Here is a 26,403-nt window from a genome sequence, read left to right as displayed (position 1 = left end):
CAAAGAGGGGTGGGGCTGGGTAGAGAGGGTGGGAAGTGTTGTCAAGGTGTAGTGGCGAGAAAGCGAGAAAGCGAGAAAGCGGGACAGAGGGGAGGCAAGGGGAGGCCCTGAGTCTAGCCTGCGCTAGCCTGCCAGAGAAGGAGGGCCTTGGAAGCCATGCCCAGGACTTGTGCATGAGTGGCCGGCTACCACACCTGGGGACTCACTCATGGTATTTCTTCTAAACTGTTCAAATAAACCCAGGATACCCATCAGTCATAAAAGGAACAGAGGTTTTTGTTTTTGTTTTTTTAATTTGCCACTTAAGTTTTCATAACTGGAACTCTTCAAAAGCGAGGGAGTGGTGAGACGTGTGCCAGGCAGTGGCAGGTGCTGCTCCTGCCGTGGGACCCACCGTCCACCCGCTAACCACCAGCTGGAGAAGCTGGTTCGGATCCCCGTCCTCTAGTTCAAAATATTCCACATCTGAGTTTAAAATCAGAGTCTTGGGTCTCACCCCTGCCAGACAGCAGTCCCTACTTTTGCTAACACTTCAAAAGTTACTGCGAGGGTCAGAATGAGCCCTTGGTATGAAAGACTGGACAACGCAGTCCGGTTCCGACGAACGGGAAGGGGCTTGTGGAACGAGGTGAGGGAATCTTATGTTGGCTTCATGGCTCAGTGAATATTCAGTCAATGGGGTGAGCTCCCCATCTCCCCCTTCCTGCACCCCCTGTCTGTAAGCTGTGCCCCTCACTGCTGCAGCCCCCTCTCTCCTTCACCTGCCTCCAGTTGTGGGTGCCCCCGAGCCCACCTCTGCCTTACTGCCCCAGCCCAGCCCAGGCCTTTCAAGACTTGACAGCCCTGAATCTTCCTGGGTCTGGTCTGTTTTCTTCCAAACCATCCTCCCCATGAGCGCGAGTGGTATGGTGGCTTGGTATGGTGGCTTGGTATGGTGGCCTGGCATCACCGATTGAAAATCAACCAGCTGCCTACAGACCATGTACAAATAGAAGGCATTCCGTGATCTCCTCTGCTCCTCCAGCCTCTCGTCCCCAGGCGGCCACTATCGTCCCTGCGGAACCAGGCCCATCGTGGAGGCCACTGCCATTGTGCTGGGGCCTAATGGCCTCGGATGTCTCTCCGGAGCTCCGGCTGCAGCTTCTGGAGGCCGCAGAACCTCTCCAGTTGTGTGCCCTCTGGCCCGCCCCCTCCCTCTGTTGCCCCCTGCCCTCCCCAAGATCTCTCTCTCTCCCTCACCTCATCATTCAGTTCCGTTGATTTTACCTCCACAATATTCTCCAACCTGCCTCCTCCCCGCTCTCCCCACCACCAGCCTCAATTCAGGCTCCTTCTCTCTGCCTCCAGCCTCTGCCCCTCCAGGCCATTTTCTGTGTGGCAGCCAGAGGGATATTTCTAAGTACATGTCTAATTAAGTTGTTCCTTCTAAAGCCCTGTCACTTTAGGACATGGTCCAAACTCCCTAGAATGATATTCAGGACCCTTTCCTGTCAGGCCCCACCTTATACCCAGCCACAGTCTTCTTCCGTCCCCTCATTCACTGCAGACAGGGGCTCTGGAATCTGACGGTTTGTGCTTAAATCCTCATCCTAGTGGCTGTGTGACCATTGGCAAGTTAATTAACATCTCTGGGCCCCCATTTCCTTAGCTGTAAAATAGGGTTGTGGAGAATTAAATGAGATGATACACGTATGAGTGCCCAGGGGCTGTGTGTGAGCTTGTTGTTAGCTGGCCCCTGGCAGATCTCACTGGTGAGATTTCCAGTGCACCCCTCCCTCCCATTTCACTGCTCTCTGTTCTCCAGCCACTGGAACCGTTTGTACTTGCACCGAGAGAGCGCGATGTCTCCCGCTTTTATAAACCCCGCTGCAGCAGTGCGATACCTGCCCGGTTCTTCCTCTTGGCGGTACCTGTCTGCCTCCCACTCTGCCCCTTTCGGTCTGGCCCTCGGTACCCTAACTGCGAGCTGCCCCCTCCTCAGCTGACTCAGAGAGCACCTGGAATGCCGGCCATAGGGATTCACCCTGGGTGCAAGGCTCGGCCCACCAAAGCTGGAAGGAGCCGGTCCCTGCACGCATGTGCTTTCTGACATCGGCTCGTTTTCCAGAGGCTTCGTTTTACCCGCGCCTTCAACACCAAGGGTCTCGGTTGCTGAGGTTGGATGCAAATCTACCTGAGTGACAGAGGAGTGCTCTAACTGCCTTTGACCTCCCTGGGATTGCACACACTGTATTTCCTCAGAAGCTGTCCTCTTAGCTGCCCCTCATGGCTAATCATGGTTTGTGGCTTAGGATTCCCATTGCTGAGTTTCTCTTTCAAAATATTTTAACTCGCTTCCCCCAGACACCCAGCCAACTTCCTCAAGTGCATCATAAATCTCCAATCCAGATCTCCCACTCTTGTAGACCCTCCCGATGCTCTCATCACGGTGGCGGGAGCTCTCCGCTGATTAATGTCACTTGCGTGTTTGTAACACAGCCTTCAACTGTGGTGATGTCAAGATAAATCATTGTTCAGACCCTGGGAGTCGGCAGAAGCCAGGGACCTTAGTGTGCCCTCTTTATTTTATAGTTGAATACAACAAAGCCCAGGAGAGCTTAGGTGACTTACCCAAGGTCACACCGTCGGAAATTACCCGACTAAACTGGGGCTAGAATCCACATTTTCTGGGTTTTTTTTTTTTTTACTTCAGTTTTCTTTCCAACTCACCAATAACTATTTTGTTTATTTATTCTACTAAACATTTTTTAAAACTTTAAAAAATTGTGGTAGAATCCGCACAAGGTAAAACTCGCCATCGACACCATTTTTAAGTGGACAGTTGAGTGGCCTCAAACGCATTCACTCTCCTGTGCCACCGTCACCACCAACCGTCTCCAGAACTTTTTCTGTCTCCCCGGACTGACGCTCTGTGCCTCTCACACGCCAGCTGTCTGTTTCTCCCTCTCCTAAGTCTCTCGTAACTGCTCTGCTTTCGGTCTCTGTGAATTCTGACTTCTCTGGGTACTTCATGTAAGTGTGACCGTTCAGCATTTGTCCTTTTGTGTGACAGCTTATTTCGCTTAGCATAATGTCCTCCAGGTTCACCCACTGAGGCAGGTGTCAGAACTCCCTTCCTTTATATGGAGGAATAGTCTTCTGTTGTATGTGGATAGCACATTTTTTTTTTTTTTTACCACTCATCTGTTGATGGACACTCAGACTTCTCCCACATTTTGGCTATTGTGAGTCCTGCTGCTACGAACGTCGACGAACACGTATCCACTCACCAAGAAGTATTCCTTATATACATTTAGAGACACTTGCTGCCGACCCTCGCTACTCATTTTTTTTTTCGTAATGGGAAGTTGGGAAAATACAAAAAAGCACAGTGAAGAATAGAAAAGCCACAGATGTTTTTGTGGTATATATTTACAAGATTTCATATTCATGCTGCCCATAATTTTAGAAGTTTTATACATACTAAGGGAGAATTTTAGCAGATAGTCCCATCTGTGTAGTAGGGAGAACACTTGAAATGTATTTCAAGAACAGAGAGCATGAACGCTGAATGTGACCTTGGCCAACCCTGGCCTTGTAGAGATGAGTTCATCTGAACTATGACCTTACTTTACCTTAACAGTCTACAGAGAGAGCTCTTTGTAGCGGTGCTTCTTTAAGACCATCTTGGTAGAGCAGGTTACTGCTAAGAGTTGGAATTTTGAATGAGGGGTCTTTTCCAGTCACATTTCTTCAACATCCACTAGGGGGCAGTAAAAGACACATTTTTTTTCAATAGGCCCGTTGCCTGCCAAGCAATCAGGCCACCACATCCTCTTCGCATCTCTTTCAGCCATCCGTGCATAGTTACAAGATAATGGATTTCACGTCCCAACAGCAGCTTTGGGTAAAACTGGAGATACCAGCAGCTGTAGCGTACGTGCAGGTCTTCCTCCGATTCAGTCTGACATCAGTGCATAAAACTTCATTCGATATGTTGGTCCCCGATTGTATTTTTATTCAGTTCACATTAGTTCAGTGGTTCTCAAGCAGAGTGAACATCAGAATCATCCCTCATGCTTTTTCCAAAGTACACATGCCCAGGTCTCCTCCTAGATCTATTAAATCAGAATTTCTGGGGTGGGGCCCAGTTAGAGAGACTATATTTTTATTCTAGTCCATGTGTTCTTGCCAAGAACTAGTGCATTCGTTCTTAACTTTAATAACTGGGAGGGAAAGGGTCACTCTGGGGTAAAACCTCAGAAGAGAGGTGAATATGAATTCTGGAAAAATCTCTTCCCCTTATAAAAATAGAAGCCACTGAAGGATCTGGTGGCTGTGGGAACTCAGAGCTCTGAGGCTTTCTTATAGATTGTACCTATATTATAATAAGCCAGGAACCTGGGCAGGAGCTTCTGGAATGGGGGAGGCCCTAGCAAGCTCAGCATCTGTGGTTATAGCTCTGAGAAGGCCATGCTCAGGGTCCAGACTCCTTAGTGTGCAGCCAGAGTTCAGACACCAACACTCTCTGCCATAGGGAGAGAATCTTTCCCGTAGTATTCAGGAAAAAGAGGCATTTATCTTTAGCTTAGGAGAGGTAAGTGGGTGTAGAGAACCTGCAGTAAGGTCAGACGACCTTAGTTCTCATCCGAACCATCCCGCCAGCCAGTGAGAGGACCCAGGGCAAGTCATGCCACCTTTCGGAGCCTCGGCTTCCCAGTTTGAATTATGGGAGGACTGAGCGGCACTGATCTCTAAGGATCCTCCCTGTCCTAAAATTTCAATTATCCTGTTAGTATTAATAATCATGATTCGTATGGTCCTCCCCCAGCAAAGAACAGAAGAAATATTCAGTAATGCAATGAATGACAGAGACTACTGACCATGTAGTTTAATTTATTTAAGGCATATACACTGAATTCAAAGGAGAAAATATTGCTCCTCATAATATATTGAACTGTTAGCGTCTTCAGCATAGTAAAAGCTTTCCAGAGGGAAAAATTATCCATCAGTGCAAACTTGACATTTTTCACTTTTTTGATCCGTAACTGCCATTCCTCCCACATGCTTGTATTTACCGCGAAGGGCCAAATATAGGAATGCTTTGGATGCATATTAAATAACTACATACACGTCAAGGTCGTGGTTACAAGAAAGGCTCCGTGGAAGGCCCTGGGAGGCTTGCATTGATCTCTTGTGAACTTCCATTCCCGAATCCTGCTGACAAGGGGAAACAATTGATGTGGACCATTATTAAGGTTTTAAGTGTTTCTCCATTGTTAAAGATCTTTTACAAGCCCGGAGTAACCGATAGTGCCCAAGGAATTGGCAAAAGCTTCACTTAGAAATATAGGCTGGCCAGAGAGATAAGTAAAACCCAGAGTGCAGCTGTCCTGGGCTGAGCGCCTGCAGCAAAGGCAGAGGGCCGGAGTGAGTCCAGTGTTGGAGGATGCCCGCTCCTCAGGCCCCAGTCATGGCTCGGAGTTACAGAGCCCAGAACAGCCCAGAACGGAAGGCCCAGTCGGGAGCTCTTGTACACCATGAGTTGCACTCTTTCCCATCCGCCTCCGGCTTCCTCCAGCTCCCCCGCCCCCTCCACGTCAACTCTGTGCATTCTCCATAACTGCAGGGTCTACCTGAGAGTGTCCAGGGGAAACTGGGTGCGCATGAATTATGCAGACCTGCGGATCCAGACTGACTGTCTGGACAGGTCAAGTGCCCCAGATAATTCTGTGCGTGTGCCGCTGACCCAGAGCGGGGAAGACCGTGCGATAGTACGGATGGCAGAATCTAGCTTCAGAATCATCTCAAAGGACGGAAGGAGGATGGGCGGGGTCTGCGAGAGGAACCAAATAGGAGATCCAAGTGGTAACACGAACGTTTCCCCGCGCTAGCTCTGCAGGCCCTTTGTACATTTTAGTTTCTCTCCTCTTTACTGTGACCCCATGAGGGTAGGTTTTGGGGCCCCATTTTTATTTTTATTTTCCTTTTTAAAAAAAGATTATTTATTTATTGGAGAGCTAGAGTGAGTGTGAGCGGAGGGAGAGGGAGAGGCAAACTCCCCACTGAGCAGACAGCCTGGGGCAGGGCTCAATCCCAGGACCCCAGGATCATGACCTGAGCTGAAGGCAGACACTTAACCAACTGAGCCGCCCAGGAGCTCCTAGATGCCCATTTTTAAGAGGAGGAAACAGAAATCCAGTAGGAGAGAGGAAGGTGCAGACACTTTAGAGTCCCTGATGGAGATTCTAATCCCTGTTCCGCCTCTCAGTCAGCGGACAAGTTACTTCTTCCTTAAGAAGCAGGAAGAGCTGGGCTTGCCGCTGCCTTTCTCGGCTCCGGTTCTGAGTGCTTGGACCTTTGCATTCTTTATCTCATTTCATCCTCAGATAAATCTTACTGACAATCTTACTGCTCAGAACAATCTTACTGCCATTCTGTAGGTGAGGAAGTCACCAAGAACTTAAGTAACTTGCCCAAGGTCACGCGGGAAGAGCTGGGCCAGGGTGGAGCCCGGGCAGTGGGATTGGTGCCCACACTCCGAACATCGGCTTTGCCCTCTCTGTTCCCTGTGCCGGGAGAAAAGAATCATATTCTCTGTGAGGGTCAGAGTAGGTGACTGCTGTCCAGTGCCTCGTAGAGTCTCTGGCACTTCGCAGGCACTCATACGTGGTGCGAGGCCGGGGCACCTGGGTGGCTCAGTCGGTTAAGCATCTGACTTCGGCTCAGGTCATGATCTCAGGATGCTGGGTTCGAGCCCTGCGTCCCGCACCCTGCTCCGTGGGGAATCAGCTTCTCCCTCTCCCCCTGCCTCGCTCCCCACTCCGATCATGCTCTCCTTATAAATAAATAAAATCTTTAAAAAAAAAAATGGTGCTGGGCCATCATCCTTCTCCTTCTGCCCCTCCTCTTCCTCACCATTAACAGGTCATCGTTAGTTAAATGGCTTGCCCGGTGTTAGACCTTACAACTGACAAAGACCTGGAATTTGGACCTAGGTCCTGTGACTGCAGACCTACAACACTCCTGGTCCCCTTCCTAGAGGACAAGACTGAGGACAGATCTTAGGTCCAGATCTCGATAGCTAGCCCCATTGTTATCCCCCCCGCCCCCGGTGCTTCATGAAGACTCCCACGGATGGGGCTCACTTTATCACTCCTTCCCCAAACATTGGCTAAGGTCCTGCTCTGTCTTGGGGGCCTGGAGAGGAAAAGAATGTAATGCCAACCGTGCTTTTTTCCCCCACCAGGTTCGAATGGTGAAAGATGGCGACCCCTCCTGGAAGCCCACGTTCATCGTGAAACCTGACAGTGGCTGTCAGGGCGATGGCATCTACCTCATTAAAGACCCCAGTGACATCCGCCTGGCAGGGACCCTACAGAGCCGGCCGGCGGTGGTCCAGGAGTACATCTGCAAACCTCTTCTGATCGACAAGCTCAAGTTTGACATCCGTCTGTATGTCTTACTCAAGTCCTTAGACCCCCTGGAGATTTATATAGCCAAAGACGGACTCTCTAGATTTTGTACCGAGCCATACCAGGAGCCCAGCCCCAAAAACCTGCACCACACCTTCATGCACCTGACCAACTACTCCCTGAACATCCACAGTGGCAACTTCATTCATTCGGACAGCACGAGCACAGGCAGCAAGAGGACTTTCTCTAGCATTCTCTGTAGACTGTCTTCCAAAGGTGTTGACATCAAGAAGGTCTGGTCTGACATCATCTCCCTGGTGATTAAGACTGTCATTGCCCTGACTCCAGAGCTCAAAGTTTTCTACCAGTCGGACATCCCCGCGGGGAGGCCAGGGCCCACGTGCTTCCAGGTAACTGTAGCCAGTCCCAGCCTGAGTTCCCCAAACCTCACAGGACCTGTGGAGGGCCCCCTGGCTTCCTGTGGGATGCCGGGTGGGGGCGGGGTGGCCGGAGGGGGGCCCGGGGGTGGGGGGGTGAGGGAGGGGGGAGTTGCGGTGTGACCTCTGTTGTTAAACCTGGGTCCAGCTTTCTATTTGCTAGTTGTGTGATTTGAGGCAAGTTACTCCCCTTTGCTCACCTGTAAAATGAGACAAAGAGTACCTCCCTGAGAGGATTCTTGTAAGAATTAAATGAAATAACATAAGCACAGTGCTTGCCATTTATTTATTCATCCTTCCTTCCAGCGTTTTGTACCTGCTGCTTCGTAGGGGGCCAGGTCTTGTCCCAGGTACTGCGGAGATGGTCAGTCATGGCTCCCCCGGCCAAGGCAGGGAGTTTACTAATATGGGAGACAAATCCTTTAAAAGCGCCTCGTATGAATATGTCACAAGTGCTAGAGTAGAGGAAGAAATGGACTGCTCACTGAGACGTTGTGGGACCGTCTGGCATTTTCTGGCTGGGCTGGGAAGCCTCTGCAGAAGGAGTGGCAGTTAGACGAAGTCAGAAATCCTGGATAGGGCTGGGGAGACAGTGTTCTTGGGGGACATGTTCGCAGCCCTAGGGGGATGGGGGAGTCATGCAATTTGAAGAATTGAAAGAGGTTTGGTGTGGTTGGAGGGTGGGGCTTGAGACAGAGCTTGGAGGGAGATGAGAGAAGAGAAGGTGGGAGCGGTAGGTTGTGGCCGAGTTATGGAAGACTGAGGGCAGTGGGGGCCCCATGGGATGTAGACAAGTGAATGGTGGGCTTAGATTTGCACATTGCAAATAACAAACCAGCTGCAGGGTCGAGAGTGGATTGGGCACAGCTGGGAGCAGGGAGGTGACTAGGGAACCGATTGCTCTCCTCTAAGCAAAAGCTGGTGTTCAATTGGACTGGGAAGGTCTTGGTGCTGATGGAGAGAGTAGATCTGAGAGCCATGTAGCAGGTGGAAGGGCTGGGTTGGTGACTGATGGGGCTGGAGAGAATGATGAGGCCGTGGCAGTGAGGGACAGGGGAGAACCAAGACTGACTCACAGGTGGCTTAGGCATTTGGATAGATGAACAGAAGCCACAGGAAAGGCTTGTGTGAGGAAGGTCAGGAGCTGGACTTGAACATGCCCTTGAAGAGCCCATGTGACATCCGGTTAGAGAGTTTGAGTGGACAGTTGGACATTTGGACCTGGAGTTCAGGAGTGAGAGAGACAGGGCTGGGCTGGGAACTCATCAGCATTCACACAATGACCAAAGCCATGTGAGGCTGCAGAAGAGACGGGGCCTCAGAAGACTCCTGAGGGCACGGCCGTTTAGGCAAGGGATAGCTGGTGGGGCCTGGGGGAGGGACCTGCACCAGAGGCCAACAAGAAGGGGCTTGAGATGTAGAAGGGATATCAGCAGAGGAAGCACCCCGAGCGCCAAGGAAGATGAGCTTGCAGAAGGAGCAGGCAGGAATCACCAGTGGCAAATGCCACTGAGCTGTCACACGAGACCAGAACTGAAATTGCCCACTGTGCTTCGTGACTGGTGAGGATGGTGATGGGGCCGGGGCCACAGTGTGGTGGCCCAAGCCAGAGCATGGCCGGAAGGGAAGGGGGAGTGAGAGCAGAGCCGTGAAGAGGGGCGAGGCTGGAGTCCGGACACTCTGTAGACAGCCGGGTCCCTGCCACCAGATAATCAGAGTGCGGAGCCGATGGGAAGAAGGAGGACCTCTGGGACCCTCTCCGACTCATCTTTAAAATTACTCTGTGGCAGGTGAATATATAAAAAGAACACACAGAACCTGTCCGTAAGCTTTGGAGCAGAAGAGCAAAATGGGCATCCCAAGCGCCACCTCCCAACCCAAGACTGCCCACCAGCTACTGTGCTTGTCCCCAGCCCATTTCCCTACCCACCGCTGCCCCCAGGGTCACAGTGTCTGGAATTTTATGTTTATCATTCCCCTGCCTTAAAAAATACCTTTCTTATGCACGAATGTTTCCCTATATTGCTTTGTTTTGCTTGGGTTGCAGCTTTATACAAATGCTGCTATGAAGTAAACAGTCTTTTTCAACATTCTTTTCCACCGCATGTTGAGGTGGGTTGCTGGGCCCTGTTTTGTTTGCACCTGCTATTATGCCAATACCAAAACACATGATTTGTTTGGGTTGGTTCTCATCCTCCATCCAAGAATGTGGCAGGAGAGCAAGATGAACAAGAATGGAGGGGAGAGGTAGGCGGAGCGGGGGAAGCAGAATCTTTGATGGGTGGGCTGTTTATTTGATGGCAAAAGAGGAGGCTGGTCCCGAGGTGCAGGCTCCCAAGAGTGGCTCCCCCGGGGTGGGGCACCAGTCAGCAGGATTTCCAGGCCGGCCGGTAGAACCCTTTGAAGGGCAAATCAATCGGTGGCCAGTTCCACGAAGGGATGGTTGTCCTCTAGAGATCCGTCCTTAGGCACGTGGACCCCGGGCTCTGGTTCCCAGGTAGGATGTCCAGCTCAGCCATCATGTAGGGAGCTAAAGGCATTAGAAAGGGTAAGTGGGCAGAACTTGGAGATAAGACCGGAGGAAACAAGTCCGATCCCAAGCCATGTAAAGGTTAGGGCAGAGGAGACAGTTGCAACGTGGAGGCCTCCAGGGGTCATCCCGGGGGACTGTGTGGCCACATGTGTCTGACGGTGACAGCTATTCCAGGAGAGTCATGTGGGCCCAGCATGACCAGCCAAGCCACGGAGCCCTGGCACAGTGGAGGGGTCGGCGGGAGGGCCAGGGGCAGTGGTTTGCTGCTTGTCTTGCTGTGGACAGGCTGCATGGGGCAGCCACTGGGGTGGAACCGGGGGCTGGGGCTGTTGGGAATTGGAGGGCAGACAAGGAGGGAGCCACTGGTTTGGACAGACGACATCTCGCACATGGAACCGCAGCCCCATGTCTGTTTTCCATTGCTAGACCAACACTAACTGATTCCAGGCGCGGGGTCAGGGGACGAGCACCGGACTGGAAGCAATGCTCTAAGGAGGAACTCTTCCCCTTTGCAGCTGTGCAACCTTGGGCAAATTCCCTCACTACCTTGGGCCTCTGTTTCTTTCTCTGTCAATCACCTACACCCACTTCCCCAGCTGCCTTCCTAGGAGGAGCTTGAGGCACTGTGGGAGAAAAACTTCCGACAAGGTGTAAAGTGTTAGATGTTCAAAATTGGGTTTCCCATACATTTCAGATTCACAGTGATTGAGAAAATAACTAGTTTTCTTTCCACCTTGGGGTCCTCTCTTACTTTCTTTATTCTAGTCACTTGATAAGACACTTATTAGTTTGGGTCTCAGATACCTGAAGTAACTTGAAGCCCAAAGATTGGGGGAAATGGTGTGGTTCTGCTATGGAGTTGCTGTGTGACCTTACCTAAGGCACTCAACGTCTCTGTGCCTATTTCCTCAGCCTCCTCACAGAGCTGTTGTCCATTGCATGTGAGATAAAGAGTATAAAGGGCTTTGTAAACTACAATGTTCTTTGCACGCACAAGAAATGATTGCTTTGTCGTGATGCCCCCTTTGCCTGTAGCCTGGGCAGGGCCCACATTGCTACATTCCGGGACATAAACTCTAGCCAGCGACATTACATTTATCTTAAACATGTGATTGTGACCCCTTTCCAATCATAGCCACAATAACTACTCGGGAAATTGTGGTGGCCCGGAGCGGCTGCTGGCACGGCTCAGGCTGTGGGCAGCCTTCCTGTAATCTGTTGCCTAGGAACGTGGCAGCCCTGTCATCGCGGTCTGCCTGCCCCCCCCCCCACCATCGCGCAGCCAGTCCCCGCGACACATCCTCACGACAGTCTTCTTGAGGGCAGCAGTGTGACCCTGGCTTTGGCAGTCAGGTCCATGTGGGGGCAGATGATTCATGTGGCAGAAAAACACACGCAGAGAAAAGGTGTCCAGCTCGGCTTTCAAGAACATTCTTTCCCATTTCTGCTGCTGGGTGTCGATCTTCCTTTAGCTCTGTGTCTCACTCTTCTCTTGGCTCGTGATCTTCTCCCTTAGAGGTCTGGAGGAGACACCTTTCCTGAAGCCTAAGCTGCTTCTCCTTCTTTGTTCTTTTGACCTCCTGTTCCCCTTTAGCCCCAGACGCCCCCTAGGAAGGAGATGAAGAAGCAGCCTTGTGGTCATGCAAGGGCTTGGGTTTCGCTCTCTGATGCCCTGGTTTTGAGCTAATACCAGCTCCTCCTTCCAGGTGAGCTTGGAAGTTAACCTTCCTTCACCTCAGTTGCCTCATCTGTCCTGCCACACAGAGCAGCTCCTCTTAGATGTAATTTGTGCCTTCCTGAGCCTGCCCGTGTGTCCTCCTCTGTCTTGGCCTGGCATGCTCTCGCCAGTCTCACTGTTTTTTGGAATTTAGTGCTTCTACCAAAGAGCTGCTTAAATCCCTCCTTCTCCGTAAAGCCTTCTTGACCACTTCTGATACATAAGCTTTTTTCTTCCTTTGGAATATTCCCTGGGCTTGCACTGAGACAAGCCCCAAGCTAGTTGTGGGGCAGGTGGTCATGGGTAAGACATGGTCCCTGAGGGGGCGCAGGCTACAGGGAAGACTGCCACCCGGGGATCACAACTGCTTATCCTACGTGCTGGAGGAGGGCCTCTATAGGATGCTGGGAGCGCGCAGAGAAGGGAGTAATTAACTTTGCCTGACCCAGTCAGGGAGGGCTTCCCAGAGGAGGAGCTGTTGCAGCTGGAGCTTCAGGCATGAAGCAGAATTTGGCAAACAGAGAGAGGCGAGGGACTCCCACTGTGGCCTGCTTTTCCTTCCACCTTACTGGCTGCTGGTTCTGCGCCCCTCCTGAACCTGCAGTGCTCAATATTCCCAGCACTCAGTGCTTAGGAAATTCCCCTAGCGACAATCACTCCCTAAATGATCTCACTTAGCCCCAAGGCTAGTGTTTTTAGCTGCCTCCTTCCATTTTCTACTTGGATATCTAGTGGGACTCTCATGCTCAACATGTCCAAAGTCAAACTCTTGATTTCCCTCGCACACCTAGTCTGCCATTGTTTTCCTATTTCAGTAAATGCACAGCATCCGATTGGTTACGCAAAGCAAAAACCTGAGCCATCCTTTCTTCTTTTTCCCTCTTTCTTAGGCCTGCTACATAAGCCAGTCTTGCAAATAGACTTTAAAATACATCCTAACCAGCTCCGTTGCTACTGTCCCAGTCTAGGCAGCCATCACCTTGCACTTGTACCACCACAATAGCCTCCTAATTAATGCCCCGTTTCCCACCCTTGCTGCTGATGGCCTATTTTGCTCTCTGTATCCGACATGATTCTTTTAGAACATGTCAGATCCAATTGCTTCCCTTGTGCAAATTCTCCCATGGCTTTCTCATTGCACTTAAAATCCTGGCTGCTGACCATGGTCTACAAGATGCTACACGATCGGTTCCGTGTCTTCCTATCTGACCTCATCTCCTACCACTCTCCCTCTTGTTCACTCTTTGCTGCTGTTCACAAGTGACTTTGGTTCTCGCTGTCCCCTCTGCCTGGAATGCGCTTCCTTAGCTCTTCACATGACTTACCCACTCACCTCATTCAGTCCCAATTCATGCATCACCTCCTGAAACTTCTGCTTCCGGTTGTGACGGAATAACATATCTGGACTAACCATCCTGCTGAAAACAAGAATACTGGACAAAATACATGAAATAAGTGTTCCTGACTTTGGACAACAAGGCAGCTCAGCACTGTGATCCCTGAGGAATTGGGGAGTGGAAACGGGGTTGAGTCCTACGGTTACCACAACTTTCTATCTGGGAATAATCCCCAGGACATGGACACAGAGATGGGGAACTCAATCCCTGTTACCTCAATGAGCTGCAGAGATGGAGATCAAAGTTTGGGAAGGCTGAGATGGCAGAAATTCTGTGGGCAAAATGCTGAAAAGGAGAGAGCTGAGCAGGAAAAGAGCATCCCTGGGGATGCAGAGATCCCTGTGTCATTGCTGGGTGTTAGGCCACCTTGGTATGAGTGTTGATGCATAGAGTCGGGCAAAGAGTGACCAGTGAACTGATAAGCTGAACAACTCCCAGGCTCACACAGAACAGGGAGAGATGCTCACGCTCTGAGTAGCTGGTGTGGACAGTCCTTGGTGGTCACTGGGAGCATTCAGCGGCGGTTCCAGAGAAGTTATGCCTTAATGGACTGAATCTTCCCTGGAATGAAAGTTACTCTAGACCTAACCTAGTGGAGCTTAAACAGTAGACCTTGGAGGTATCAAATTAATTTGCAAATAACTACCAAAACAGCCTACCCCCTTTTAAAAGAAAACAAAATCCAGACTCTCAGCGTTATAACATTCATAGTATCCAGCATCTATTCCTGTCCAGCATCCAGCATCCAGACATTCCACAGAGCAGGTAAGGTAACCCATATCAAGGGGGGGAAATCCACACAGACTCAGAATTATCAGAAATGATGAAACTAGTAGGAAAAGAACGTTAAAACAGCTATTATAACTGTGCACAAGATTTTAAAGGAGAATATGAGCTTAATGAAGAGAGATGGAAGCTATTAAAGAGAACCAAATGGAACGTCCAGAGAAGAAAATATAAAATCTGAGATGAAAATTTCACTGAATGAGATTAGCAGATTAGATACCGCAGAAGAAATGATCACTGAACTTGAAGATGTAGTGATAGAATCTATCCAAAATGAAACCGAAAAGAGAAAATGACAGGAAATGTAAGTGAACAGACCCTCATTGATCTATGATACAATATCAAGTATTTTAACACATGTGTAATTGGAGTTCCCTGAGTAGAAGAGACAAGAAAAATAGAGAAAGATATTTGCAGAGATGGCCCCAAATTTCCAAATTTGATAAAAACTAAAAATCTGCAATCCAAGAAGTTTAAGAAACTCCAAGGACGACACACACACACACACACCCCAAAGCTTATCATAATCAAATTGTGGAAAACCAGTGATGATTAAAAAAAAATCTTAAAAGCAGCTAGAGAGAAAAGATACATTATGTTCAGAGGAACAAAGAATAATGAAAAAGTTATTCTCATCAGAAACCGTGGAAGTCAGAAGACAATGGGATGGCAAGACCTTCCCTGGTCATCCTTCTAAACCACCAACCCTCCCCTCTGCCCACCATATCACACTCTTTGTGGCCTTAATCACTAACTTACTGTGGTCTCTCTCTTCACTAGACTGTAAGCTCCAAGAGGGCAGGATAGTAAAACATCATTTTTCTCATTCACTGCTTTATCCCCAGTGCCTAGAACAATACCTAGTTATTTAATAGGTGCTCGATAAATACTTCATCTATAAAGTCTTCTTCCAGACAGAAGAGTATCAAGGCAGAGAGCAGTAGAGAGTCCTCAAATTACTAATAGTTCAGCACAATTACACCCCAAGATGTGCAGGGGGAGGGGGAGGAAATAAAGCTGGAATGTGAGAGCGATGGCAAGTCTAGAGGAATTTGTAGGATATGCCGTGGAACTGAGGCTTCATTCTGCAGGCAGGGATGTTAGGCAGAGGAATGCTAATACTCTACATTTTAGAAAAATTTTCCTGGGAACCCCTTGTGCCAGATGATCTAGAGAGGTGAGTTGGAGAGCGGGAAATAAATAGGGAGGCTATTAAATTAGTCCAGGTGAAAGCTGGTGCAGACCAAATGGAGGCCAGGAGCAGTGAGGATGGGTCAGCTCCAGAAAGTTCTTTAGGAGGTAGGATGTACAGGAGATACATTGAGCAGGAGTTGGTGAACAGCTAGATATGAAAGATGAAGGAGAGAGTTCTGACTTGTGTAATTGGGTGGATAAGGAGTACAGGAGGCAGAGTCAATTTTAGGGAAAGGATCATATTATTAATGTTATTAATCATATTAATCATATTAATGATCTATGGCTACATAGTAAATTTCCCCAAAACTTAGCAGCTTGAACTTACAAACATTTATTATCTCTTAGTTTGTGTGGATCAGGAACCTAGGCTTAGGGGACTCCCTCTTGTTCAGTGTGTCAAAAGGCTGCAGTGAACGTGATGGCCAGGCCTGTAGTCACCTCAAGGCCTGACTGGGGAAGGAGCCTGGGGGTAGGCCTCAGGTCCCCCTAGCTGTTGGCTGGAGACATTGGTTCCTTGTCACCTGGACCTCCAGAGGGCTGTTCCCAACACAGCAGCTGGCTTCCCTCAGAGTGTGTGAGCAAGAGAGTAGGAGAAGTCATCCCAAGATGGAAGCCACAGTCTTTTTATAATCAAATATTGGAAGTGACAGCCCATCATTTCTGCCCTATGCTGTTTTTAGAAACAAGTCACTAGGTGCAGTTCACACATAAGGGGAGGGGGTTATACAAGGGCATGATTACCAGGAGGTGGGGATCACTGAGACCATTTTAGAGGCTAGTGAGTTTGGATGGTGATAGTGAGTTTGGATATGCTAAATTGGAGACCCAACCTCCTAGTAGTGTTTACTACGGATGCAGATGGCTGTGTAGTTCTAGGGCTCAGAGACAATCTCCTCTCATTGGAAGGTAGCTTGGAGGCTTGGCGTGAGTTTACAAGTAATGTCCCAGGACCCTTTTGTTCCCAGCTTGTTTTGGAAGCTTCTAGAAGGGCTGAAGGACAGATAACTTGGAATCCCCAGAGTTCCTCGGGAGTAGGAAGTGTACAACCCGTAACTGCTGACTCCAGTACTCATCGGGGGCAGAGTACCACGTGATTGAAAAGCACTCGCTTTCTCTCTCTCTTTCTCCCCTTTTGACAATTCCTGCTCTGCCATCAAACCAGAGAGAGGTTTTCCCCTTTCTAAACTGCAGGTTTATGATCTGCATAAAGGGACTGTTAGACTAGATCAATAGTTTTTCAAAAAAATATAAGGCTTTTTTCTCTGGGGTCCCCAGTATATGAAATAGGTAAAAGTTAATTTGATCTGGCCTCCCCAGTGCTTCCCCAGAAAAGAGCCCGATTTTGAAAAACACTGGACCAAATAAATTCCTGATTTTTTTGCCAACTCTAACATGCCTGAGTTTCATGACAAGATCAACTCTAAGCTCCTCTCGGGTCTATTATTCTGCTTGTTGAGATCTCCTGAGGCAACACATTTCATTGAGCTTTTGAAAAGAAACCAAATTGTATTTCCTTGAACTTGTGAAAAAAATATAATAAAGCTGACCTTCTTTAAATACTTACTGTGTTTCAGGCACGGTGCAAAATATTTTACATACCATAATCTTTATTTGGTCCTGTCCCCCCACTACTAGAACGAAAACTCCATAAGGGGAGGGAACTTGTCTAGTCCATTGCTCGATTTCTAGAAGCTAGACTAGTTCCTGGGATATAGGAAAGCATTCAGTAAATATTTTTTGCATGAATGAATTATGGTAAGTACTATTCTTATTCCCATTTTACAGATGGGGAAACAGGCTCAGAGCTGCTAAGTAACTTGCCTATAGTTACACAAGTTAAAGGCAGAACTAGGATTTGAAATGAACCCCTTTAGCCACGTCCTGCCATTTCTCGGTGGTGGGATCCGTAGGAAACTGCAAAGGCACTAGCATATATGGGGTACCTCCTATAAGGCAAGGTACTTTTTGCTTCCATTAGCAGCTAACCCTGCAAATCAGCTATCGTGACTCCCATTTTTCAGATGGGGGATATGAAGTTTGGCAAGGCTAAGTACCACCCCTAGAGTGAGAGACAGAGGTAGGATTGGAGCCCAGTCTTTCTGACTCCACAGCATTTCCGTACAAGATCCTATATATTCGGCTACCTGCACCAAAGCATAGGTTCTGGAAAATACCACACCATTGGTGGGTGTAGGTCAATATGGCCAGTGAGGTTTTGCCTTCTCATTGAATTGAAAGCATCCACCAGGCTGAGAAAGAGTGAGTCTAAGCTTCTGAGTTGGAGGAAAAAGCAGTTGATGACTAAGGATGACAAACCTGGGCCCCATAGCCCGCTGCTCTCTGTAGCCTCGTCAACACCACTTGCCTCAGCTCAGGTCTGAAGTTAGACTGATGATGTCACCAGAGTCTCTTAAAGGGCTCATCACTCACAGCCACTTGTCATTTATTATTCAGCGGATCTATAATGCATGTAACATTTTCTACCAAATTTCCATTCCTTTCTTCTCATGACCAGGGAAAGAAAAATAGAGTCAGGATGACTTTTTCCAACTCCTCGTCCTTATGGCCTTTCCCTGAAGAATAACCTCATTTTGAATTACCCCCGAAAATGGTCATTCAGGCTTTGGTTTCATTAATAAGGATGAAGCTACAGTTTCATAATTACCATCTAACGAATGCACGTTCTATGGAGACAAGTAAATGAATTTCCCCTCATCTTTTCTTCCGGACTCCACAGAGGAGGGGACACCAGCTGTCCCTTTTTCTTTTTCTCTCCTTTATTCTTTGGGAAACTTTGGGACTGTGTCAATTCTGTTAGAAGCTTTCTACCTTCTCATCTACAGAGTTAATGAGAGCCCTCCCGAGAATCTGATGTCTTCATGGCTCGAGTGTGGATCTCATTAGAACGTGGGATCTCAAGGATCAGGAGGAGTCATGTAGGGGAAGGGTTGTTCCAGGCAGAGGGAGTGAGATGCTCAGGGTGGCTCACCCCATCCTAGGGCTTGTGAGGAACTGAAAGAAGCCAGAAGACAGCCCGCCCTGAAGCAGCACGCCGGGAGGAAGGGCAGGCGTGAAGCACAGATGGTGTTGGAGTTAGCCTGGGGTGTGGGCACAGTGACACAGCGCTCCCCGCTCAGAAGGGCTCTGTGCCTGGTTTAAGGCTCTGTGGTCACCATCGTGCAATTGTCAGTACTTTTGGAACAAGGGGTCCCTTATTTTCGTCTTGCGCTGGATCTTGTAAATGGTGATGGGTCAGTCTTTAGGGAAATCCTTTGGACTTTCTGAGAATCAGTTTCTACTTTTGTAAAATGGAGAGCAGGATCCCTCCCTCAAATACACACTGTCATGAGGATTAAGTGAGATTATGGTATGAGATTACATAATCGGTGCATTGTATAGTAAACGGTGCCTAATAAATATTCCCTTCTCCTTAGCTGAGAGGGTCTATCAGAATCACCTGGGCGGGTGGGGTGTTGTTTTTCCAAGTTCATTTGCCTGGGTTCCACTCTGATGGCTTCTGAGTCCCACGTGTGGGTTGGGGGAGGTGTGTGCTTAGGGCCCTTCAGGGATACTGAGGTACAGCTGAGCTTAAGAAAAGTAGCCTTGGGTTTTCTGAGATCTAGCTGAGAAGCAACTTAATAGAGGAGAGCAGATGGAGAGGGAGAAATTGATGGACCACTACTGATCCTTAACATAATAAAAAACCTGTTAAGGAAGAAAGAGGTCACTGAGAATGCTGAAATGCATTATGAGAACTTGTCCCATTATCAAGATTCCTGTAAAATGTTCTGCTGTCTATGTGGCCTGACAAATCCACCCAGAGGAAGAGAGGCCGTGGTCAAGAGAAGCCAGGGTCCAGGCCCAGGGTGGGGGCAAAGTTCGAATTTACCGTCCTCTTAATGACCTTACTGCCATACTCGGTTCTTGAAAAGCAATTGTAGCTGGAGGGAGTAATCCTGAATTATGTTTATCCGACCCAGATTCTAGGCTTTGACATTCTTCTGATGAAAAACCTGAAGCCTATCCTACTTGAAGTAAACGCGAACCCCAGTATGAGAATCGAACATGAGCAAGAAGTAAGTACTGGGACTGTCTCTTTTGAATATGTTCCCCGACCGCTGCTGGTGCTTGCTCGGCTCAACGAGACTCAACATCCTCAGCCTGGCCCAATCTCAGCTTGGTGGAGCTCTGAGCAGCGTCTATAAATATAAGACCTTTCCGACCCATGGTAACTTCCCAGCATGCCGTTCTTCGCGTTTTTAAGGTCTGCAGACACAGAAGCAGCTGAGCCTTTCCATCAGTTTTGACATGAACTAATTAGTTAGCCTCAGGAGATGAGCTAATTGAAATTCTATGAATATGATTTAGCCATGTCGACATACTCGAGTCACTAAGATAAATAGTACAATTTAACAGTGGTTTTATTTTTCCTCCCCCCACCTTAAAAAAACACATAAAAAAGACTGGAAGGAAATACACCCACTACTAATATTGGGTTTTGGGGGGGACCCTATGGGCTCTTTTAATTTTCTTAGCCCCGTCCGTATTTCCAAGTTTTCTACACCGAACATGGATGATTTTGATGGTTAGATAAACCTAGTGCTCTTTATGTATGTTTTCCCCTTTATGTCTTTTGTGGATTTGTTAAAGGAAATTGCCATTGTAAAAGTAGCATGAAGGGAGCCTTTTAAAAATTCTCCTCTATAGATTGATATGAGCAAAACCTAACTAACAGAACAGCCAGTAGAGCTGGTGAGGGTAGTCGCTTGGTACCAAGTCACTCCCTCCACCGTAACACAGAATCCTTACCCATTCAAGCTTTCTCCAGGGGTGTTCGAAAATGTCCCCAGCCTTGTCGATGAGGAAGTGAAGGTGGCCGTGATCAGAGACACGCTACGCCTCATGGACCCACTTAAGAACAAAAGAGAGAACCAGTAAGTATTTTTTTATATCATTCGTTTCTATCAACTCTGCTCCGTGTCCTAGCCACTCAGTTCTTGGAACATTGTAGCATGGTGAGATGTACATGTTAAACCATCTAACCCATCATATTTTCATTTATGGTTATCAGCCTCCAAATATACTGACTTAAAATCAGGAGGTGGAGACTTGTATATGAATCCGACATTTGGGATTCAGCTGATGAATTTTCTTTTTTAGAGATTATTTATTTATTTATTTATTTGACAGAGAGAGATCACAAGTAGGCAGAGAGGCAGGCAGAGAGAGAGAGAGGGAGAAGCAGGCTCCCTGCTGAGCAGAGAGCCCGATGTGGGACTCGATCCCAGGACCCTGAGATCATGACCTGAGCCGAAGGCAGAGGCTTAACCCACTGAGCCACCCAGGCGCCCCCAGCTGATGAATTTTTAGCTGATTGTTATTTGAATCTAGAGATTCTCTTCCACAAACCCCCTTCCCCCGCTCCCTGAGATGGGATCCCCTCTTGCCCACCATTGTTCACAGAGTGCTTCTCTTGGAAATGCTCAAGCCTAGGGAGAGACCACAGGTCACTTGAACGTGATAAAGATCATTTTCTTTTTACCTTCTTTGTGACGTTTACACTCTGGCATTATAAGCTTTTTGTTTCAACATTCACAGAGCCACTTTAAGGAAGTTCTGAAGTTCTATCATCTTTATGGCAATTATAATTCCCCTCCATTCCACACACCCCAGGGCGCATAACCAAGGTGGGGATGCTGGTGGGAGTACATGTCCCGCTCCTTCCTCTAGGGATCACCCCTGAAATGAACGGCATCTCATTTGGGTATTTTGTTTGTTATGTTTTTGCCAAGTTCCTGGCTCTCACAAAGTATGGGTTGAGTAAATATTGTTACGCTTGTTTGAGGCAGAAAAATCAAAGACAGGCATTTCAAATAGCATTCTTTATCTCCCCACCTCCCCCTACCCCCGGTAAATCAGATTGACCTAAACACTTGCAAATGCAGCCCTTGTCAGCTATGGTTCGAGACTGCAAGGAACACTGGCTTCCCCTTCCTAAGCCAGGTGTGTCCTGCAGGTCCCCACACCGCAACACCTCACCAACTGGGCTCACGCCGAGATACCGAGATACCGTTAGAATATTCTGCAATGGAGCTTCTCCCTTGGCTGCGCGTTAGAACCATCTGGAGAGCTTTCATAAATACCAGTGTGAGGGCCCCCGCTTCTAGAGACACTGGTTTTAATTAGCCTGAACTGGAGGCCTGGCCGCATAAGTCTTCTGCGTCCCCTAGGGGATCCTCCCAAGAGGCCGAGGTGGAGTGCCGCTGCCCCGCCGGAAATGTCACACTGGAGGAGTGTTTATCTTAATGCTGAGTCGGGCTGGATGGTGCCAGCTTGGCTGAGTGCCCCTCCCAAATATTCTCCACCACAGAGTGCCACTGTTGGCGAGACTTGTCTGAGAAGTTTCACCTGCTGTCCACAGGGCCCGTCCTGCAAGGTGCAGGTCCCACCAATTATAAGCTGCAAAGTGGTGTCCTGTTGGGTCCCATGCACGCCCAGCGTGGCTCCCACAGCATAGCGGCCGGGAGCGCGACCAGGTTGGCAGTTTGCTGAGATTAATTGCAATAAACCTCATTCCTTGAAAATAGACTCTCCAAAGGTTATTGATCTCCCTGATGGAGATGAGGTCTCGAGAGACTGTAGGGCACTCTGGGGAGGTTTGGGAGGCTGCCCCATGTCAGTGTGGCACATTAGAACAACGCTTTAAAGATGACCTTGACACACGAGCGCTCTGATTTTGTTGGTGGCAACAAATTCGAAGGCCATTGTGTGGCCGCCAAAGATAGGAAGGGATATAAGAGAATCACTGTATTTTCACATTAAACGGTATCAAAACACAATTAGCTTTCTTTTCCTTGGTTTAGTGGTTTTGCTTTTCCTACACCTGGCATTCTGGATCATCTTTGAGAGCTGTAGATTGAAAATTGAGTAGCGATGGGGCACAGGACCAGGATGAGAAAGCCATTCACAACTTATCAATCATAAGTAGCAGAACCTGGTTTTAAATGAAGGAGTGTTGCCTTTTTTTTTTTTTTAACTGATAACCAGGAATAGTTAAAAATTTTAGAACCTGACCTTGATTCTAATATAAAACCCTTCTATCTCCCTCTATTCTTACCTGTTAACATAATAGTGCATATTAATAGCCAAATGTCATTTACCGATAATTTCCCTAAATTTCACCTTAAAAAAAAAAAACCCAACAATGATTCTTTATGAAAGCACTTTGTAATCTGTAAAGTGCATTTATGTAAAGAATAATTATTACCATTTTGGTAATTTTATCATGCAGATAAAAAGGCTAAAATTATCCTCAACTCCTCTGTGTAGAAATGTATCAGAATAACTTGGAAGAGCACCGTATTTATGCCCACGGAAAGTGGCCAGGGTAGTAGTACTGAATCGTAAGTGTCCAAAGCTGAAACCATGTGGTTCCGGCTGCAGGAAACGTCGTCACAGAGACTTCTGGGCTGGGAGGCAGCTTTAGAAACCAGAGTGTCTTGTGTTTATCTATTATTTTTTAAGATTTTATTTATTTATTTGACAGACAGAGATCACAAGTAGGCAGAGAGGCAGGCAGAGAGAGGAGGAAACAGGCTCCCTGCTGAGCAGAGAGCCCAATGTGGGGCTCGATCCCAGGACCCTGGGATCATGACCTGAGCCAAAGGCAGAGGCTTTAACCCACTGAGCCACCCAGGTGCCCCGTGTCTTGTGTTTAAATAGGATCTGACCTAACCCTTTAAAAACAATTGATGACCCGTGTCTTTCGCTACACGTCTTTAGCCAAAGAGGGTCTAAAGTGTCCCTCCCTAGTTCCTTCTTGAGTACCTGTGAGGAGGGTCCTCACTCTCTCCATACAGATTGAAGACAAACAGTAGATAGGTGTCCTGACCTCTTCATGCCTCTGAATGTCCTTGGGAAGTTGCAGAGGGGGCTCGTGTCCATGCCTGGGCCTCTTCACACTCCTCAGGGACTTACGGGCTGGGGTCCGTTTCCTGGTGGGACTGAAAGCTGTCCCCATGCCTTCCCCAGGAACGGGAACCTCTGACTGCTGGTACCCATCTTGGCATAGCAGGAGGCTCTCTCTTGAGCTCAAAGAGACCAGATTCAAGTTCTGACCTTGGGGATGTGGTGCAGCTGGGTGAGCCTCGGTGTCCTTTTCAATGAAATGACATTTAATTGAAACAGGAAGCCTATTGGTAAATAATAGCTACTTAAATGCTTAGCTCACTACTCAACAATAAAATTCTCTACTAGAGTATGAGAAAACAAAAACAAGGCTTAGCTATCATTATATTTTCTGGTATACTTAAAGTAGAATTTTGAGTTGAAAACCAGCGACGTATCCTAAAACTGAGGCTGCTGGATCACTGTGGACTAGAAATGACATGGGATCTGGTTGCCAATGGAACATTCTGTTTCCAAGGAGCAAGATGTCACTGTTCCAGGCATATTTCTTTGTCGGATTGGGAGAAAATACATTTGGCCCCTGAAGGAATAAAATAGCTACCATATGAGAGCTCTTTTGAACTAAGATAATGTTTTATAATATCTAGAGACTCTGATTTACATCGTAGGGTTCTTTGGAGGCACTGAAGGGACAGGGGAAAGGGGAGGCTCATGGGGTGGGACTCTGGAAATGTCGTGTATCTGTACACACACATATATGGTGGTAATATTCACATAGTATAAAATTAGGTATTTAAATTCCATAACATTTAGTATATTCACAGAGTTATGCAATAAGCACCCCTACCTAGTTCCGAAATGTTTTGTCACCCCAAAAGGAAACCCTGTACCCATGAAATAGCCAGTCCTCATTTCCACCTCTACCAACCTACTCTCTGCCTCTGGCTATATTTATGCTAAATACTTCATATAAGTAGAATCATACAGTATGCAATATTTGTGTCTGCTTTCACTTAGTGTGTTTTTTTTTTTTAAGATTTTATTTGTTTATTTGACAGACAGAGATCACAAGTAAGCAGAGAGGAAGACAGAGAGAGAGGAGGAAGCAGGCTGTCCTCGGAGCAGAGAGCCCAATGTGGGGCTCGATCCCAGGACCCTGGGATCATGATCCCAGCCGAAGGCAGAGGCTTTAACCCACTGAGCCACCCAAGTGCCCCATCACCTAGCGTGTTTTTGAAGTTCACCCATGCTGAAACACATATTGGTGCTTATTCCTTTTTCTGACCAAATAATATTCCATTATATGGATATACCATATTTTATTATCCATCTGTCACTCCATAGACATTTGGGTGGAAGCAATGAACTCTTTTATATTTCAGCATTCTGTAGGTTTCATTTGAGAACAAAGAATCTTTCCTGCTACAAGAAATTTTTAAAATTCCCAGTTTAGTTCAACCTCCTCATTTTATTGGGAGAAGTACGGATGGTGAGAATTGGAAGGGATCTTAGAGACCATCATGCTGTTGGGCGCCTGGGTGGCTCAGTGGGTTAAGCCTCTGCCTTTGGGTCAGGTCATGATCTCAGGGTCCTGGGATCGAGCCCCACATCGGGCTCTCTGCTCAGCGGGGAGCTTGTTTCCTCCTCTCTCTCTGCCTGGCTCTCTGCCTACTTGTGATCTCTCTCTGTCAAATAAATAAATAAATAAATCTTAAAAAAAAGAAAAGAAAAGAAAAGAAACCATCATGCCAGTCAGCTCCCTGGCCAAGACTCTCCCTCCTAAAGGTCCCTGCAGAGGAGAAGCAAGTGTCCATGTGGGGCACAGGTATGGCATTGGTCTGGCCTGGGGGGAGGTTTTCAACCTCTGATCACTGTACTATTAGCTTGGCCTGCTTTCTGATCTGGTCTCTAACATGGGGATTGAGCTATCTCCTAGGCTGGATTGTCATGGTCAGCACATGAAGTGACACCTAGGGGAGAGCCTCATGATGTCTGAAGACATTAGACAAATACCAGTTCTTAGGCCCACCAGGTGGCCAGTCAGGCTTTGAAGTTCTGTTCATGGTGACAAGCATTCCCCAGCGACCGAGGCAGCCCATCTGAGTCATGTATATGACGGTTCTGCACACGGGATCATGCAAGACAAAATCTAGACGACACAGTCACAGAGCTAGTTGGAGGCAGCGTGGAGACCGGATTCTGGGTTCCTGACTTTGACACCAGCGTCCACTTCGCGTTGCCCCATTCCTCCATGGACCTCCAGCTTCGCCTTGGATTCAAAGCTAAGCTTGTAAGATAAGGAGAAAAAAAATCAGGAAAAATCAATGGAGACTTTTCCTTTCCTTAAGGGACTTGGGAGGCCTAAGTCTGTCTTTTTTAAAACTCCTATCCAAAGCAGAAGTAAACAAATGGCATTCCCTGATTGTTTAGAAAACAAAGTGATTGTCCCATCAGTTGATTCATTTGTGGAAGGTCGGTTTACCCTGGGGAGCCATCTTACTGGCATTTTTCTCCTCTTTCTGAATGTAGGTATTTCTGGTAACCGGGTTGCTTTCCCAGGAAGCATAGCCTAAGGGCTATGGTTAGAGTTAAGGTTAGGGGCAGTGGACCCCAGAGAAGCGTAAGTGAAGCTAGAGACAGGCTTGGAGGAATTGGAGGCGACTTTTTCAACATTGTGCTGCCACGTAGTGTCCATGAGCTGTGGTGTAGACAGCCCGGCCCATCTCTTATTCAGAAATGTGTATTTTGGAACACGGCTTCTATAAGACATGGAAACCCCTTTCCCCACAGCAACATCTGACCACCTTCTCCCAGTTTTGCTTACTTCCTACCACAGCAACAACCCAGTGGATTAAAAGGGAGGAGTCAGGCTGGGCACAGTGGCTTTTGCCCAGATTCAGAGAGGTTTGTCCTCCGAAGGCTTCACTGGGAGCTCGGGCTTTTCTTCCCACCTTGAGTCCAAGCATATCCCTCGGATTCCTGCACCATGTTTGGAGTCAATAAATTAAGTGAATCCCCAAAGTAGGTTGATTCT

At 47.9% G+C, this 26,403-nt stretch overlaps 1 protein-coding gene across 2 annotated transcripts in view; it reads left to right on the top strand.

Annotated features, from left to right (window-relative positions):
- TTLL11 (tubulin tyrosine ligase like 11) overlaps window positions 1-26,403 on the top strand; it is a 219,688-nt gene that overhangs the window by 78,929 nt on the left and 114,356 nt on the right. For both annotated transcript variants that reach the window (XM_032865777.1, XM_032865776.1), the window contains exons 4-6: window positions 7,229-7,804; window positions 19,442-19,537; window positions 20,280-20,395. In XM_032865777.1, coding sequence (XP_032721668.1) covers window positions 7,229-7,804; window positions 19,442-19,537; window positions 20,280-20,395 — 788 coding nt within the window. The remainder of the gene's footprint in view (window positions 1-7,228; window positions 7,805-19,441; window positions 19,538-20,279; window positions 20,396-26,403) is intronic.

This window comes from Lontra canadensis, unplaced genomic scaffold (assembly GCF_010015895.1).
Source record: "Lontra canadensis isolate GAN:19392208 unplaced genomic scaffold, GSC_riverotter_1.0 scaffold30, whole genome shotgun sequence".
Lineage (NCBI taxonomy): Eukaryota > Metazoa > Chordata > Mammalia > Carnivora > Mustelidae > Lontra > Lontra canadensis.
Note: the sequence above shows the minus strand (reverse complement) of the source record. Positions and strands in the feature narration are given on the sequence as shown.